Source organism: Nelumbo lutea, chromosome 1, assembly GCF_056320005.1.
Source record: "Nelumbo lutea isolate HS-2025 chromosome 1, American lotus-T2T, whole genome shotgun sequence".
NCBI classification, from domain to species: Eukaryota; Viridiplantae; Streptophyta; class Magnoliopsida; order Proteales; family Nelumbonaceae; genus Nelumbo; species Nelumbo lutea.
This window is the reverse complement of record NC_142684.1, coordinates 31594336-31612699: the sequence shown is the minus strand read 5'-3', so window position 1 is coordinate 31612699 and position 18364 is coordinate 31594336. Positions and strand designations below refer to the sequence as shown.

The 18364-nt window shown below is 37.7% G+C and overlaps 1 protein-coding gene across 2 annotated transcripts in view; it reads left to right on the top strand.

Moving 5' to 3' along the window:
- LOC148874165 (Translation elongation factor EF1A/initiation factor IF2gamma family protein) overlaps positions 1-18364 on the top strand; it is a 78559-nt gene that overhangs the window by 36374 nt on the left and 23821 nt on the right. For both annotated transcript variants that reach the window (XM_088964961.1, XM_088964962.1), the window contains exons 12-14: positions 6214-6364; positions 14448-14553; positions 14637-14772. In XM_088964961.1, the coding sequence (XP_088821087.1) occupies positions 6214-6364; positions 14448-14553; positions 14637-14772 (393 nt within the window). The remainder of the gene's footprint in view (positions 1-6213; positions 6365-14447; positions 14554-14636; positions 14773-18364) is intronic.

Below are 18364 nucleotides of genomic sequence, written 5' to 3'. Positions count from 1 at the left end.
ATCATCACCATATACAATTAAAGTTGTAGTGAGCCCTCTCATGTTTAATAAATAAAGTGATATGACTCTTGAGTGTACCTAAACTTCTTAACTGCTTTGTTGAGATGATCAAACCAAGACCTTGGAGTCTTTCAACCCATAAATAAATTTCTTTAGTTCACACTGGGAGAATTTACACCTTTTCAAATCATCATGAAGCCATTTTTCACATCCAATTGATTTATATTTAATGAGAATTTACACCCTTTCAAACCATCCAATTGATTTATATTTCAAATCGTCATAAATAAATTTCTTGGTGTAGTCAACACCATAAATTTGGGCATAACCCTTGGCAACCAGCCTAGCTTTATACCTCTCCATTGGACCATCTGATTTATATTTAATGATGTATGTCCATCTATACCCCACTAGTCCATTCCCCTTATGAAGATCAACCAACTCCAAGGTTTCATTATTCATAGCTACCTTCCACTCTGGTTTAGGTAAAACCTCAGAAACATTTTTGTGTATAGGAATGGAAGAAATAGCAGCAGGGAAAGATTTGTAGGATGAAGACAAATGAGAAACAGAAGGTTCAGAAGGCTCAACAATAATGGGAGAAGATTCAACAATGGGAACATTGGGAAAAGTGTTGGGAGGTGATTCTGGTGAGTTATCACTGATAGTCTCTACATCCTTCATCTTATTACGCCGTTCTGAGAAGGCTTACAAAGAAGGAGGCGGAAGAGGCAAAAGTCTCTCTTCAGCTGTGTTCTCCCCATGAAGAGAGACTGGAGCAAAGGAAGGAGTTAAAGAAGGGCACTCAAAAATTGTTGTAAACTGGCTGAAGAAAGGGGAAGGAGTAATATGGAAGCTAAGGAATGAGCTCGGGCACTTCAAGCAGATTTCTAAAGACATGGTGATTCAAATAAGATGGACTAGGAGATCAGCTAACAGCAATCAGCCAGGTCTAGCCAAGCAAGGAAGTTCAGTGACAATCTATGTTTTGGGCTGTGTTGTAGTTAGTGGATTTTTCCTTTGGGCTATGTTTGAGGCTGTGTTGTATTTAATGGAATTTTCCTTTGGGCTATGTTTAATTAGTGGAATTTTCCTTTGGGCTATGTTTAATTAGTGGAATTTTCCTTTGGACTTCTCATCTGCCCACAACTTCTTGTTCTACATGATTTTTTAATTTAATGAATCATTTCTGTGATGTTGATAAAAAAAATACTTCTTACCAATGACCGGATCATAACACTTATAACCTCTTTAAGTGGAAGAATAACCTAAGAAGACACCATTGATAGCTCAGAGATCAAGTTTAGAGTGGTTTGGGCCCAGGAAATGAATGAAACATACATGGCCAAAAACATCAAGATAGAGAAGAAAAGGATACTGACCCGGAAAGAGAAATGAAAACAGGGGACTGCAAACCAAGACTGTGGGGTGACATTCGATTTACAAGGTAGGCAACTACCTACACCCCTTCAGCCCAAAAACGATGAGGCACATTTATATTGTATAAGAAAGCCTGTGTTACTTCCGTCAAATGCCTATTTTTCTTTTCCACCATTCCAAATTGCTGAGTGAACTTTGATGAATTATCTCTCTTTCTTCCAAAAAAACATTCAAGCCTTTTACAAAGTATTCTTTCCCATTGTTAGAGATTTTCAATGTATACTTTTTCAAAGTATTCTTTTCCACTGGTTTCAAGACCAATCCAATCATTGTATCTGTTTGAGATTTTCAGTCTTGCCTCAATTGAAAAATCTTGGCCCCGTTCCTCTTTTGGGCATAAGTCTTGTTCACTCTTTCGCAAATCTGAGCAGCAGTTCGAAGAAAGATAAGGTCATGGCTGATTTAAGGAGTCATATATTTCCATAACCATGACATTATGATCATATTTTCTTGCTTCCATACTTCTATTGAAGGATTTGCATCAGCAGGGCTCTTTGTTTTAGCTGTGAAGTATCCGAGCTTTCCTCTTCCACTAATATAAACTTTTTTGAGAAGAATCCAGAAAATTGGTACCATCAAGTTTAATGGTGGCAATTTGAAGGTTTTGAATGCTTCATAAGGTTTTATATAGATCCTCTAGGGGCCAAGGTAGTAGTAGACCTTGAGGTAGAGGATTCTTGGGCCATCTCCAATTGACAAAGCAATAGTCCAGACTAAGGAGATCAGGCCCCAAACAGAAACGCCATAGAACAACAGAAAAATAGCCTTCTACAAAGAGTTTCTGGAAAAAACGGTAATATATGAGCAGAAAAAAATTCTAGAAAGTTCATTACGTCATAAAAAAAAAGAAATTCTAGATTCGTGTGAGAGGTAAAAGGGTCTTCGATTGCCATAATTTGAACCCTGTTACAAATTTCAGCAGAACAAATATAGGAAAAATATAATACCTTATTGTTTGTTTCTCTGATCACACTTAAAAGACATCTTAAATCCTCCTTGATTAAGGGGTGTGTTCCCGTACACTAGTAGCTAATACCTCTAAATAACTCCTTATTGTCAAAGGGAGTGTTTCTACAATGCCCTGAGTTTTCACAATGTAAAAAAGACATTCCCTCCAACATGCTTGGTACAAGATCTGAGACATGGTTTTGTGTATCTGTCTTTAAGGAAACAGATGTTAGCAAATACATTTTTTTTTGCCTCTTTCATTAAAGCACTAATTTGGCAAACTAATATAACACAAAGGTTAAAAAACACAATGCAGGTTAGTTGAATTCAATTTGTTAGGTAATGCTTCCTCCTAACGGGTTGCTCTAATTGACATTTTTTTTGAAAAAGGTAAGAATAATTTCATTAAAGTATTACAAGTATAATAGTTACAGTGTATGGCCCTTTACACAAGATTTTTTACCTTGAGCCTGTACAACCTTTCAGACTTTATAAAGGAGATAACTATTATCAAAGAAGTTTTCAAAATGTGTTCCTTTAAAAATTTGGATGCTCTAAATGTCATTCCCATGAACTATTTTTAAATTTCTCGGAAAACAAGTTGGTAAATCTTTTGGTCAATGAAGTTTGATTTGATGTACTTTCTCAATGGGTTTCTTTATGAGTAGACTCCACTTTTGAGTTTCTTTCTCTTTTCCCTTTGGACTTCCTTTACTTCAAATTTTAATTGCTGAATTATCTAAATTTCCAGTTTCTAGTTTTCCTAGCAAAGAGGTTCCTTTTCTCATTCTTTCCAATTATCATTCGTTATTTTGGGGTTTGGAGAAAGCTTACCAACTTAGCATATATTAGTGGTGGTAGATGCATGCGTTAGGAAATGGAAGAGATATAGGCAAGAAAACAGGTGTCTAAGAATTCAATGGGAAAAGCTAAAAGGAGAAAATCTTGCTTAATTTAGAAACAAGTTGATAATAGAAGGGAATTGGAATTTAGTTGGAAAGGTTAATGATATATTTCTTACAAATGGCAAATAACATGAATAAAGTAGCAAAGGATGTCTTAGGAGAATATAAAACGAAATGGAATAAGTACCAAAGAAAGTTGGTGGTGGAATGAAGATGTTCACAATATAATTAGATTAAAACGAACATATTACGAAGAATGGGAAAAAAGTTAGAAATGCAGAAAACTAGAAAAAATATAAAACCATAAGAAAGTGAATGAAGTTAAATGTAGGGCTTATGATGAGCTTCACCATAAATTAGGCACTAAAGATGGAGAAAAAGGAATGCATAAACTAGCAAACTAAGCAAAGCTGAGAGGAAGGAAAGACAAATTTAAAATATGTTAGGTGCATTAAAGATGAAGACCAGAGATTCTTGGTAAAAGATGAGGAAATCAAACATAGAGAAACTATTTTTTTTTATCAATAGATAGAGAAACTATTTTGAAAAAATTATTAAATGAATAGCAAGGAGAGGGTGCTAATGGAAGAGAATTTAGCAATACTAGAAATGTGACAAGTACATGTACCTTCGTAGAGTTAGGCCTATTGAAGTAAAAGAGGCACTGAATAAGACTAAGAAGGGAAAGGTGTTAGGACCTGATGGGATTCCAATAGAATTATGGAAAGGTATGGGGGAGATATGCTTGTTACGGCTAACTAGGTTATTTAGTAAGATAGTGAAAGAAAAGAAGATGCTTTATGATTAGACAAATAGCTATATGGTGCCTAATATTTAAGAATAAAGTGATATACAAAGTTGTAATAATTATTAGGGGATTAAACTCATGTGCCGATTAATAGAAAAATTCAGAGAGAAGAAGAATGATCTTCATATGGTGTTCATGGATCTAGAGAAAGCATATGATGGAGTTCCAGAGAGATAATTTGGTGGGTCTTAGAAAAGAAAGAGTTTCAGAATAGGTGTGCAGGCCTAATTATGGATGTGTATGATGGGCAACATCTAATGTTTGAACCCCAGTGGGAGAGACTTCAGATTTTACAGTTAAGATGGGTATTCACCAATGTTCACCATAGCCCTTATCTGTTTGCACTGATCATAGATGAATCAACTAAACATATTCAGGAGGAAGTTCCTTGGTGCATGCTGTTTGTGGATGATATTGTTTTAATTGATGAAATTAATGAAAGATTAACTGCAAAATTAAGCTGATGAACAGATGGCATAGAAACGCGAGCTTTTAAAATAAGTATGACTAAAACAGAGTATATGGCATGTAAGTTTAGCACTAATAGGAGTGTAAATGAGGATGTACTTAGGATTGAAGATCAAGAAATAACTCAATGTGACCATTTTTGGTAGTGGTTCAAGAATTCATAATAAAAGAGAGGTTGAGGAGGATGTCACCCAAAGTGTTAGAGCAAGATGGACAAAATGGAGGGGTGCGTCTAGACTTTTATGTGTGATAGGCAAATACCACTTAGAGTAAAAGGAAAATTCTATAAAATAGTTGTAAGGCCAGTTATGTTAGGAGCAGAGTGTTGGGCAGTCAAGAAACAACATGTTCAGAAAATGAGTGAGGCAGAAATGCGAATGCTAAGATGGTTGAGCAGAAATGCTAGAAAGGATAGGATTAGCAATGAAGTCATCCGTAGGAACCTAGGAGTTTCTCCAATAGGTGATAAAATGAGAGAAAGTAGACTAAGATGGTTTGGTCAGGTGCATAAAAGACCATTGACAACACTAGTTAGAAGAAATGATTTGTTAGAAGTTGAAGGAAGGGGCTAGAAGGGATAGGGGTAGCACAAAAAGGGCATGGTAGATGTTGTAAGAAATGATTTAAGCACTAATAATTAATAGTGAATATGGCTTTAAATAGAACGGATTGGGGAAACAGGATTCATATAGCCGATCCCATATGATCATGATGATGATGATTTTGGGGTTTGGGGGTAGCTGACAAGAAGTAATTAGAACTTCTGTTTTTGGTAATTAAACAAAATAAGGATTTCAGAACTTAGAAGACCATATTTTACAATTTTTTATTGATATCCTACTTTAGAATTTTGCTGTTCTGATATCTTTATATGGTAGGTATTAATACTGCCTTGCTGCATGTTTTTTCATTCTGCTTGCTTGGGATTTTTTTTTTTTTTCCTTTTTGGTCAGTAACAAGAAACTTTATTAATGATATGAAACTATGTTAAACTTAAGGTACGAAAGGGGAGGTAAAATGTCTTAACTCCCCACCAACAGAATACAATTGAAGAAAGTCAAAAGTTAGCCCAAAAAATCGATTCCCTATTCACCCCTTGCTTGGCTAACCCATCAGCAAATGAATTAGCAGTCCTCTTCACCCAGCTGTAATGCTCCACAATATCCCTACTCAGCCATTTGAATGTTTTCTTCTCATTGTTATAACTCCACAAATCGCTGTCTTCTTCCTTTGGCCACCTAATCACCACCTTCGAGTCACCTTCGAGGACCAAACATCTGATGTTCAACTCCCTTGCTCTTTGGATACCTTCCAGGGCTGCAAGAATCTCAGCCCTAAAAGAGTCTCCTTCCCCAGTTGGGCCTGAGAACATAGCAATGATAGCCCCATCTGCATTCCTGAACACTCCCCTAATTCCAGAAGGCCCTGGGTTCCTTAAGCAGTTACCATCAAAATTCAATTTTATGAACCCGGAGGGAGGAGGGGACCAAGGTCCTCTTACATAGGGAAGAGAAGCTATCTCTTTCCAGTTTCTTACCAAATCAGCCACTGAATAATCTGACAACAGTTCCATAGTTTTCAGCCAATGCTTGCTTGGGATAATTATTGTGCTATTTGATCACTTTGCTATTCTTATTTATACAGATGTTCTGTTTCTCCCTATATCTGGTCTGCTTGGCTCTAACCTGAAAACAATGGTGGAAAAGAGTGTATGTCCATGGTGGAATGGCCCATGCCTTTTTGAAGCTCTTGATGCCACAGAGTTGCCACCACGGGATCCTAAAGGTCCATTCAGGTATGAAATAGAATTAATATAGTTTATTGATAACTCTTTGTCTAAACAACTGTGATTTCTTGGTATGTGTGCACTAATTATAATTTTTATAACAAAGACTTGGCTTCTTCTCTTATGTTGTTTATGCAACTGTACAATGCACTCTCTTTTGAAGCATTTATTTATTATTAGTGCTTTTATTCATTTACTTATTGTTACCAACTATAAATGCACTTATTTCATTTTGATTCGTTTTTGTACTTCTACATTTTTAATTTATTCTTATTAGGTGAGTCATTTCATCACCAGCAAAAGTTCATTAGAGACATCTGTTAGTTTTAGAATAACTACCTTTAAAGCCCTTCTCAAAATTGAGGTCAGTTGGAAAGATGTCAAAACATCCTGGAGAAGCACAACAATGGACCCTTGGGTTCATATTCCAAAATGAGAATTTGGTAAGTAAGAAATCATTAGATGGTCATTGAAGGGCATTATTTCTCACTAATGGGCTTCAAACCTCTATGAGACCTGGAGTGCCATGAGAGAGAAGCTTCAGACTAATAGAATAGGGGGTAGCAGTTTAAGGCGTAGGGAACTTTCTCAAAGATGACCATTTGCCATGGCCTATCTTACTAAAATCTGACCCTTTTATTCTTGGGACCATGGTATCGTTTATGAATATTTATATTCTATTTATAAGAAGTGTAGTAGAGAAGATTTGAGCAAGAGAAAATTGAGAAAAGTGGGAGAGAATGGTATGGACCTCCTACAGTCGACTGCTCACTTATTTATATGTTTTGTTGTACATATGGAAGGACGCCACTAGCTTTGAATCACTTTAGATAACCAACTTACTATTATTCATATCCCTTGCCCTTTGTACTCTTTCCATTATAGCCATATTTTTATTATGGCTTATGTTTAATTTTATTATTAATTTATTACATTTTCACTTTCCATATGTTTTATATGTTATGTTTATGTATTTTAATATGATCTAATAGGCTTTTTAAAACATTAGTTCAAAATTTAATTATGCTTTTTTATTGATATTATTTTAAATTTTTTGTTTTTTTGAATTTTCTTTGATTTTTTGTAATTTTATTTTTTTAAATTTGTACCTCACTTCCAAAAGGCGTGTGCCCAGGTGCAAATAATCCCCTTGTGCTTTTTTATGCCGTACGCGTTTAAAACACTGGTGGTGATGGTTAGACACTTTTACTTGCCTAGAAGTTTTCTATGTTTTCTAGGATCACCATAGAGCTTACCTTGATCAGTAGTCAACTTGGTATTGGGATTAACAGGAGACTTTGTCGGCCTGGAACCCAACAACTCCATCTCCTCAAGTTTTATCTAAGATGCAATTTGACATAGATTCATGCTGTTATCAAGATTGGACCACTTCAATATCCCAAAAATATTTTAGATAATCAAGAAACAAGGAACTAGAAACAGGATGTGCGGTATATGAGTGCTTACCTTTTTTGAGAACAATGGGATGGTTAGGACTAAGTTGGTGGATATGCTGAGAAGAAATGGTAGATAGCCCCAAGGCTTTCATATAGTATGCACTCATTTAATTTTTGCTTCTCCATTGGAAGTAGACTAAGAACAAGAAATGCAAACAGTAGCTGGTAGTATAACCAACAAAATTTCAAGAGAAACCACATCAGTAGCAAAAACAGGTACAAACTCATATAATGTGAAATCTGGACAAACAAAGGATTTTCTCAACTTAGGACTGTATCATTGATAACCTTTTTGATTATGAGCATATCCAAGGAAAATACACTTCATGGCTTTGTCATCCAGTTGACCAATACTTCGTTCCGGATGGTGGACAAAGCATATACAACTAAGAACACATTGAGCCAAAAGAAAAGGAAATTGAGAAGGAAACAAAACAGATAAAGAACTCTGATTATGAGGAATAGACAGAAGCATTCTCTTAATTAGGAAGCAAGGAGCAAGAACAACATGTGGAATTTTTATGGTATGTTCATTTGTTTCAATAATGATCTGGTAGTAATGTAGTATCAAGCAGGTAGTAATTATTTTTCTCTAAGTCACACCATTTTACTTTGGAGTGTATGAAAAAGAGGTTTGGTGAATGATATCATTCTGCCCAAGATAAGTATGAAATTGGTTTCATGATCATCATTACTGATCAGAAAAAATATTCATGATCATCATTGAATCGTAGAATTTTTAACAGAACTTCCAAACTGGTTTTTGATTTCAGCATGAAGCAGCTATAATATGGAAAGTAATTCTTATCTTTCTTTCATTAAATATAGCCAAGCCATTCTTGAATAATCATCCACAAAGATATAACATACTTTATCCATTACATATCTTGACCTTTGTTGGACCTCAAACTTTTAAATGGATAAAAGAGATTATATGCTGCTTACACAACTAACAAGACTTACAATCTAGAAAGGACACAAGATTAATAGTATGTGCCAATGACTTCAACTTCTGTAATGACAGATGGCCAAGATGGTAATTATTCATAATTTTCATAAGAAAAGTATAAAGTTCATGGTTTTTTTTTTGATGAATAAAGTATAAAGTTCATGTTAAATTATAGAAAATCAACATATTCATGAGAAGATGTTGGTCTTGGGTAAATTCTTGGGTGTGTCGATGGAGGGGTTGGAAGAGGAAACAATCAAGTTCTTGGAGGGGATTGAACACAGGGTTCTGTTGGAAAGAGGGAAGCTTGTGGCTAAGAGTGGGGGAACAAATTCAAAGAGTAGTAGGGAATTGATGAGGTTGATCCGGGGGCTGAATGACAAGGCGGGGTCTAGTGAGGGGACGGCGAGGGGAGGTAAAAGACTTTGAGTTCTGGTTGGAGAGTGGCTGATGTTCTTCTTATGAATCAGATGGATTTGAAATTTTTATCTTGGAATGCTAGAGGTTTGTGTTCGGGTAGAAGGCGTGCTGTGGTGTGTGCTTCTTTGAAGAAATCGGGGTCGAAGATAATTATGCTGCAAGAAACTAAATTGGATTACATGGATGCTGCCATTGTCAGAAATATATGGGGTGAAGGGGATGTTAGGTGGAAAGCTAAATTGGCTGTGGGTAGTGCTGGGAGCCTGCTGACTCTTTAGGATCCCACTATTTGCAGTCTTGTTTATGCTCATGTTGGTAATTTCTCAGTTTCATTGGTCCTACAGATAGAAGCCGCCGGGATGATTTTTGGGAGGAATTGTCTGGAGTGAGAGCCTATTTGTCTATTCCTTAGGTGATAGGAGGTGACTTTAATGTTTGACTTTCTGCCGATGAAAAGAGTACATGAGGTAGGAGATCTAGGGAGATGATCCAGTTTGCAGATTTTATTATCAGTTTTGAGCTGGTGGATCTTCCCCTTCAGGGTAGTCGGTTCACCTGGACAAATAATCAAGATTCCCCTACTCTGGTGAGACTGGATAGATTATTGGTTTCTCACAGTTGGGAGGATTTACTCCCTGATTTCAGGCAGGTTGCCCTCCCTAGACCAGTGTCTGATCATTGTCCAATCCAGTTGGTTTGTGGTTTTCGAGGCAAAGTTAAAGCCCTGTTCAAGCTAGAGAACTCTTGGTTGGAAGAGGCAAAGCTTATTCAGATTTTGAAGGATGTGTGCAATGGGCTGCAAGTGGAAGGTTCAGCTTCTTATATCTTGGCAAGGAAATTAGGTGCAGTTAAAGAGAAATGAAAGCTTTGGAAAAAGGAGCTCTCCTTGAAGTCAGAAATAGAGAAGTGTGCCCTTTTGAGTACCATTAAGGACATTGATTCTGCTGAAGAGGTGGGCCCCATTTCCGAGGAAAGCAGACTCAAAAGAGCTCAAGCAAAGCTCAGGTATGACAAATTGGCTGTGGAGGATGAGATTAAGTGGAGACAGAGGGCCAAGGTGAGGCGGCTGAAAGAGGGAGATAAAAATACACACTTTTTTCATAAGATGGCCAATGCAAGGTTGAGAGCTTCTTCTATTTCCAAGCTGGAATGGGATGGTAAGGTTGGAGTTTCCGATGCTGATTTTAAAGGGGTTGCTACAAGTTTTTATAAAAAGCTCTATACAGAATCTTGGACTTGTAGGCCTTTTCTCAGGAATATCCCTTTTAAGAAGTTAAGTGAAGATCAAAAGGTGTATATTGAGAGGCCGTTCTCAGAGGAGGAGGTCAAATCTGCTATTTCCTTGATGGCGGCTGATAAGTCTCCTGGCTCGGATGGTCTCACCATTTTGTTCAATACCAAATGCTGGGATACTATTAAGCAAGACATTATGAAGGTTTTTCAGGCTTTTCATGAAAATGCTTCCCTTCAAAGGAGTTTGAATGCTACTTTCATTACTTTGTTCCAAAAGTTGAGGGGGCTGTGAATGTTAAAGACTTTAGGCCCATCAGTCTTCCCCACAGTTTCTACAAGATTTTGGCTAAAGTCCTTGCTGAGAGAATGAAAGGGGTGTTAGGAAGTGTCATTTCCAACAACCAATGTGCTTTTGTGCCTGGTAAGCAGATGCTTGATTCGGTTCTCATTGCTAATGAATTAATTCACTCAAGAAGAAGAGAGGGTGTTCCAGGTTTAATTTGCAAATTAGATATAGAGAAAGCTTATGATCATGTTAATTGGAGGTATTTGGGTGCTGTTCTACATCATATGAACTTTGGGCAGAAATGGAGGAATTGGATTAAGGTTTGCACAACATCTCCTAAATTCTCAGTTCTGATTAATGGCCAGTCAGCTGACTTCTTTGAAAGTTCTAGGGGGCTGAGGCAGGGAGATCCTCTGTCCCCTCTGCTGTTTATCTGTGTAATGGAAATCCTTACCCTTTTCTGTAAAAGGGTTGCTGAAGATGGCAGTTGGGAAGGCTTTGCAATTTGTCAGGGAGGAGAAAAGGTTAATCTTCTTCAGTTTGCTGATGACACATTGTGTTTTATGGATGCTTCCCCATCCCAGTTGGATCTCATACTTGGTGTTTTAATTTGGTTTGAAGTGGTGTCTGGACTTAAGGTGAACTTGAACAAAAGTTCTATCATTCTGGTGGGGCAGGTTTATAATTTAGGTGTGTGCTGATGTCTTGGCCTGTAAGACTGATTTTCTTCCTGTGAAGTACTTGGGTCTCCCTTTGGGGGCAAATTGTCTTTCTCCCTCGATTTGGTATCCAGTCATTGAGAGAATGGAGAGAAATTATCTTCTTGGAAGGCGAAGTACCTCTCTTTTGGAGGGAGGGTAACCTTGATCAAAAGCACTCTCTCTAATTTGCCAACTTATTTCTTATCCTTAATTCCTTTGCCTGTTGGTGTGACTAAGAGATTGGAACAACTTCAGAGGAATTTCCTATGGAAAGGCTAGGAGGACAGCAAGATTCATCTAGTTAACTGGGACCTAGTCTGTCTCCCTAAGGAATCAGGTGGTCTTGGAATAAGGAAGGTAAAGAGTTTCAACACTGCCCTTTTGTGCAAGTAGATCTGGAGATTCTCGACTGAGAGAAATGCTTGGTGGAGATCTCTTATTGCTGTTAAGTATGGGAGTGAATGGGGAGACCGGAGAACTAGAGAGACCCCCCTTGGGGTAGTTCTCTGTGGAAAGGAATTATGAGATTTTTTCCTATTTTCGGAGAAGGGATTTCTGTGAAAGTTGGTAAAGGTGATAGAACAAAATTTTGGAGTGATGATGAATGGTGTTCAGAAGGCCCTCTTGCTGTTTCATTCCCTCACATATTCAGTTGTGCAGTGAATCATGAGGCTACTGTGGCTGACTACTTCTCTCTGTAGGAGAGCTCAGTTGCTTGGTCCCCTCTTTTAAGGAGGAACTTGTTTGATTGGGAGTTGGAAGAATTCTTGGAGCTGCTGAAGACCCTCTTTAGTCAGAAGATTGATGGATTGGGGGAGGATGAGTGGTGCTGGAAGTGGAAGCCGGATGGGATCTTTACTGTGAAGTCCATGGCTGATAAATTATGTACTGAGGGGCATGCTGATTTCCCAGCTGCTCTGATTTGGAATCCGATGAGCCCTTCTAAAGCTAACTTTCTAGTGTGGGCGATGGCTCTAAACAAGTGTCTTTCAAGATCAAATCTGCTGAGAAGAGGCATTCCAATTATGGATCCAAATTGTGTTCTTTGTGGGAAGGATGCAGAAACTACGGATCACTTATGTCTTCATTTTCCATTCTCTCTTCAGATCTGGATGCATTTTTTCCAAGCTTTGGGTGCTAAGTGGGTCATGCCGAGATCGGTTAAGGACCTTCTCTGTTGTTGGAAGCTGAAGGGTCTGAATAAGAAGGGAAGACTTATTCTGCTGTGTTGTGGTCCATTTGGACTGAAAGAAATTGTAGAATTTTCTGTAATAGGTCAAAGGATTTGGATGATGTAATTCAGAAAGCTGTGGGTAAGCTGATTTCTTGGATTTCCATTTCTGGGAAGTTCAGGAATATTAGCTTGCCTGTATTATTTCAATCTTGTTCCTGGTGGAAGTTGTAACCTTGGCTGCTTTTTAGACTGCCTTTTTGGGTCTGAATTGCAGTTTGTTTGTGTTGAATAAATTTACTTTACCTTTTCCAAAAGAAAACATATTCATGAGAAGATAAAGAAGGAAAAGAAAACTAATCAACATATTCATGGACATCAACTGTATAGTATAACCATTCCTTAACCACAGATGCGGTCCAAACTTTGAACCCTGGGTAATACAGCATCAAGTACCCAAATAAAACAAATAGACATCAAAGAAATCTAAACAAAACTAATAGACATGACTCCGTAGAATGCAATGACCATGGCCTCTGACCCTGCACCAAACATCTCTAAAGATCTTTCGAAACACCGTGGTAATTCCTCATATCCAATTCACATGTTTTTTGGTGGAAATGTAATTTACTTCTAATTCTAATGGTCTCAAATTGCATTTTGTCTTTTGAAATGCTGTTAACTTTTTTTTTTTTTTATGAATAAAGATAATTGTATTACTTCAAAAGATAATGGAGAACTGAAATGCTGTTAACTATTGTGATATTGCTTGGTGTTAAAAATTAAAGTTTGCATCTCCCACTACATTTCTTTCACTATAGCCTCACTTGAAGTTGGTAATATTTATGTTGCCAAGAATTACTTCTTATATACTTTAATCTCGATTTTAATCTGCATGCCAGTACCCTTGAAACATAAACTGCCAATCGTATTTGTATAGCAAGTTCGTAATGTTCTCGGTTTGCATGTCTTTAACTTCTCGAGTTGATTGGGTTAATTGTCTGGGTCTAGAGTTTTCCCTAATCATCTTGAATTTTGGAAAGTTGGAGGCTATTTCATTTCCATTCTTTCTTTCTTTTTTGGTTTGGGTTTATTGGCCTTTAGATTGGTAGCTTTCTTGTTGTGATGATAGTAGCTTCCTTGTTGAGGCACTGTCTAGGGAGTTCGGCTTCTATCAGGGCAATGCCTGTTCGAGCAGACTTTACAGCCTTGCATTGGGAATATCTCCACACTCATGTGCTTTATTTCATGGGGAGATATTCACGATACAAGATTGCAAGAGGCTGTTGGGATGATGTGAGCATGGGCTTGCCCTGACTGAAGCCGATCTCCCATCTAGGTGGGTGCTAGGTGCAAGGTGCCCTTGGAGGGTCACCCTGCCCAAGTACTTACATGTTTTTTTTACAAGGCACCACATACAATTTATATATATATATATATTTATTATTTTTATGATATTATAATATTATGATAGATATTATTGTACTAAATTGTTCATTTCGTGGGTTTATAATATTTTTATACTTATTACTAAGTTTCTTCATTTTATTTTCTTATTTGTTTCAGTTTAATAGATACACGTTTGTAAACTTGAACCAGTAAGTAAGGAAGAAGTTGAAGGTTTTATTCAATCAACACACAAAAAGTAACTACGGAATGGTTTCTTCTTTCCCTTTCTTTTCTTAGCACCTTTAAAACTATGATTGAGATGGAATTCTTCGTGGGAGAGCCTATTCCATTTTTATGTTGATTCTTTGTGAAGTTGCATAGGGTTGGCCATATATATGTATGTATATATATTAGCTTTCCAGAATTGAATTGCGAGTTTCTTTCATGGCCAGTTTTTTCATCTGTTTCAAAAATCTTGTCATTCAGGATGCCAATTATTGACAAATTTAAAGACATGGGAACCGTTGTTATGGGTAAAATAGAGTCTGGTAGCATCTGTGAAGGTGATAGCTTACTGGTCATGCCCAATAAGGTATGCTACCTAAGCTTGTTTTGTTCTCCAAAATTGTTGATGCATCTTAAGAGTGATTGAGGGATTCACCTGTTGATATGCAGGCTCAAGTGAAGGTACTTGGCATACAGTGTGATGAAAACAAAGTGAAACGTGCAGGGCCTGGTGAAAATGTCCGGGTAAAGTTGTCTGGGATTGAAGAAGATGATATATTGTCTGGCTTCGTTCTATCCAGTGTTGGTAAACCTCAAATTTCATATGGTTTTCTGGTTGGAATTCCTAGAAATTTGGCATGAGTTTGGTTGAATAGTATATATGCAAAAATTTTATTCTTTCTTTTTTGGTTTTCAATGAAAATTTGAGCCGTGTTGTATTGGGGGTATGGTGAAGCATAGTAACCCTGTAGTCTAACCAGGCGATCATTTAGGTGATTACTTTTTTATTAAAAATGGTTAGTTTTATATTGTTTCCCTAGTGTTTCTTTGGAGGTAGGGATGAATAATGAACTTTATAGCTAAGGTCCAAGCAAATACATCTATGAAAATTATATAAATTAAAGGACTGGACACAGATCACAGAAAAGATGAGAATTGTTCAACCTCCTTTATGTAGGAGGTCGAGGACTTGATGCAGGACATTTGCATAATTGAAATATAATCAGTTAATGGAACATTCCTAGTGTCTAACGTATTTTCTGGACCATCAATTATGGTTTGTATGTTTACCAAAGAAAAATATGGTTTGTATAAGTATAGCATTAAAGTGGAAAAAAATGAAAACCATACAAAATAAATGAGGGAGTGCAGCCTCTATTCTGTCCACTAGAAAAAAAAAATGAAAACCAGACAAAACAAATGAGGCAATTTTGTTTTCGTAACTTGGGATTGTGGTTTTTTTTATTTTTTATTCTAATTTTCTTGTGAATGGAACTTAATGGATGTGTCACCTCTTTCTCCTCTTTAGAATGAGGCACCATTTCCTTAATTGACAGTAGAGTTGACAATCAAATCAAATTATTTGGTGTAGACTCCAAAATATTTGTGTTATGATTCAAATTGTATGATAAATTTCATTTATAAGTTCTTCAAGAAAGAGGTTGGTTTGTCTTCTCTGGTCACCTCTAACTGATGATTTCATCAAGCTCAACTTTGATGGCAGAAGTCTCAGCAATTCGGGTTCCTCTGGAATTGGAGGGATATTTAGAAATAGAGATGGACATGTCATTGCATTGTTCTCAGGCCTAGTGGCCTAGTGGGAGTGGGGGACTTTTGTAGAGGTTATCTCGAAATAGCCAACTCTCAGGTGGCATGGAACACTTTTGAATGCATTTAAGTACGAGAAAGATGGCAAGGCCCTCCCCCATCAGTAATTGACATTGCAGATGGTAAGGACTTCTGGATTGTCAATCTCTGGGTGAAAATTGGTCCAGAATATCACGAGGGTCAGATATTTAGGCAATACCAGAGGTAGAGGAAAATAGATTACAGGGATGTTTAATGGGGAAGACATGGGGGAGAAGGTCATTAAGGCTTTATGCCTAAGAGCCATTAGGTTGGGGAAGGGACCTATTCAAGAAATGGAATCTTTAGAGCCAGTGCTGCAGTCTCTAACAGAGGAAGATGGAGACGATGCAAGTCTAGACTCCTGTCATGAGAAGGAAGAGTTAAATGGCACTATCCACTAATGGTATTAGTGGCACTAAAAGGAGGGGTAGGGTCCAGTGGAGATGTACTAGAGCAGCACTACTTTGGACTGTTTGGGAGGAAAGAAATGCAAGAAGCTGAACTTTGATGGGAGTTATGTGGGTGATTTGTAGAGGCCTCTCCATCTACAAGATAGCAATTTGTAGAGGCATGGTCTCCCCCAACAGATGGATGGAAGAAGCTGAACTTTGATGGGAGTTGTGTGGGTAATTCGGGCCCCTCAGGCATTGGGTGGGGGGCATTAGAGATGAAAATGGAAACATCATTGCTCTGTATTCTGGTACTGTGGAACAGGGTGATGTGGCAAGGTCAGAGTTTCTAGCTGCAGCATATGGGGTTGAGGAGGCTAAAGAGTTGGATATTAATAGACCGATCATTGAGGGAGATTTAAAAACTGTGATAAATTGGTTGCAAAAGGGGGAAGGAGTGACATGGAAGTTGAGGAATGAATTCGGGAGACATAAATGGCTGTCAAGGGACATGTCAATCCATGTGATATGGGTGGGGAGATCTGCCAACAGTTTGACAGACAGCTTAGCTAAGCAAGGGGTTCAAAGAACACATGTTTTTGGGCTCATTTATAATTTTGTTTTGGGTCAGCTTACTAAGGCTGGTTTTTTTCACTTCTTGTATCCATAATTTTTTCTAATTAATGAAATCATTTCAGAGTTGCTGATAAAAAAGAGCTACTTTCCACAGTGGAACTGGGAAAAGGGTTTTGACTTCAAATTTCAAAATTTGAAGATTATTTTGTCTCCCTCATTGACCACCAAGTTACCAAGCACATGGACAAGTGGTAAAAGAGTATTTGGAAGAAAAAAAGTCATCTTGCAGCTTTAAAATTAAATTCACGTACAAGATATTCATGTGGCAAAGATTCCAATTTAATGGCAAAGCTGACACAGGTGGTATTACCTCTTCCTTCTCACTAAGTTCCAATAGTGAGTTGGGATCACACATTATGATGAAGGGCTTGGTCCACCTGGATAATGAATGGGTTAACCAATCAATCGAAAGCTGTGTAGCTCCAGCTCTAGTGGTAAAAAACTTTCCTCCCTCACAGTTGACAGAAATGCACGACAAAGCGGAAGAGGCAGAAGAACCTCCATCCCTGAAGCAGAACAACCTAGTTATGGTGCTAGAGAATGATCTTGATCGATTGGAAGATATAGCTATGGAAGTGACCCCTTTGTTGGTAGCAGAGCATAATGATAGAGTTATGCATTCTCCCAATCTCTTTGGAGATGGCTTGTTCTACACTTAATGGGGATGAGAATAATTGGGAGAGGCAAACATGTTGCCAGGTATATGGAGAGGCAAAAATGGCACCTATTAGAAGTAGTTAAAAAGAGAATCATTGAGGAAAAGGGAGAAGAACAGATAATGAACTCTTTAGGCTGGCCTGGGGTTTAAATGACAAGGTAGGAAGTTTGGGGAGCAGAACCTTTGGGGGGGGGACAGAGATCTTAGCTGAGTTTGATGGAGAGAAGTTTAAAAAGTATCTCATAGAGTGTGAGAGGTTTGAACTCGGGCAGAGGTGAATGGCAATTTATTCGTTCTTATTGAAGTGGCTGGCTGATATCTTATGTTTTTAGAAATAAAAAATACGGCAGATGGAAATTGCATACCGGTGGTATGGGATTGTAGCAGGGTGGAAGTTACAGAGATAATGGTTGGCTGACTTGGCTCATTTTCTATCACATCAAAATTTAACCTAAGGTGGTTTTAGTGGAGTTCTAACTACTGTATATGGCCCAACTGATAGTGCTTCAGGGGAAAATTTTTGGGCGAGAACTAAAGAACATCAGAGAAGAGGAAAGCTGTCTACATTGGTCTATATGAGGTTATTTTAACGCTAGGCCTGGACAGATTCATTGTGGTTAGTAAGATTGGATTGCACTTCTATAAGCATGACATGATGGAAATAATGGGAAACTTCACTCAAGGGCTGACCTAGAAGGATGTCTTAATTCAACTTTACCAAAAGGTGGTGCATGTGAAAGCAGAGACTACAGACCTATCGGCTTACTAGGCAGTGCATACAAGACTATTGCTAAAGTCCTTGCTTCTAGAATGAAGAGTGCGATGGGTCAAATAATCTGAAGCTCCCAATGAACCTTTGTTGAAGG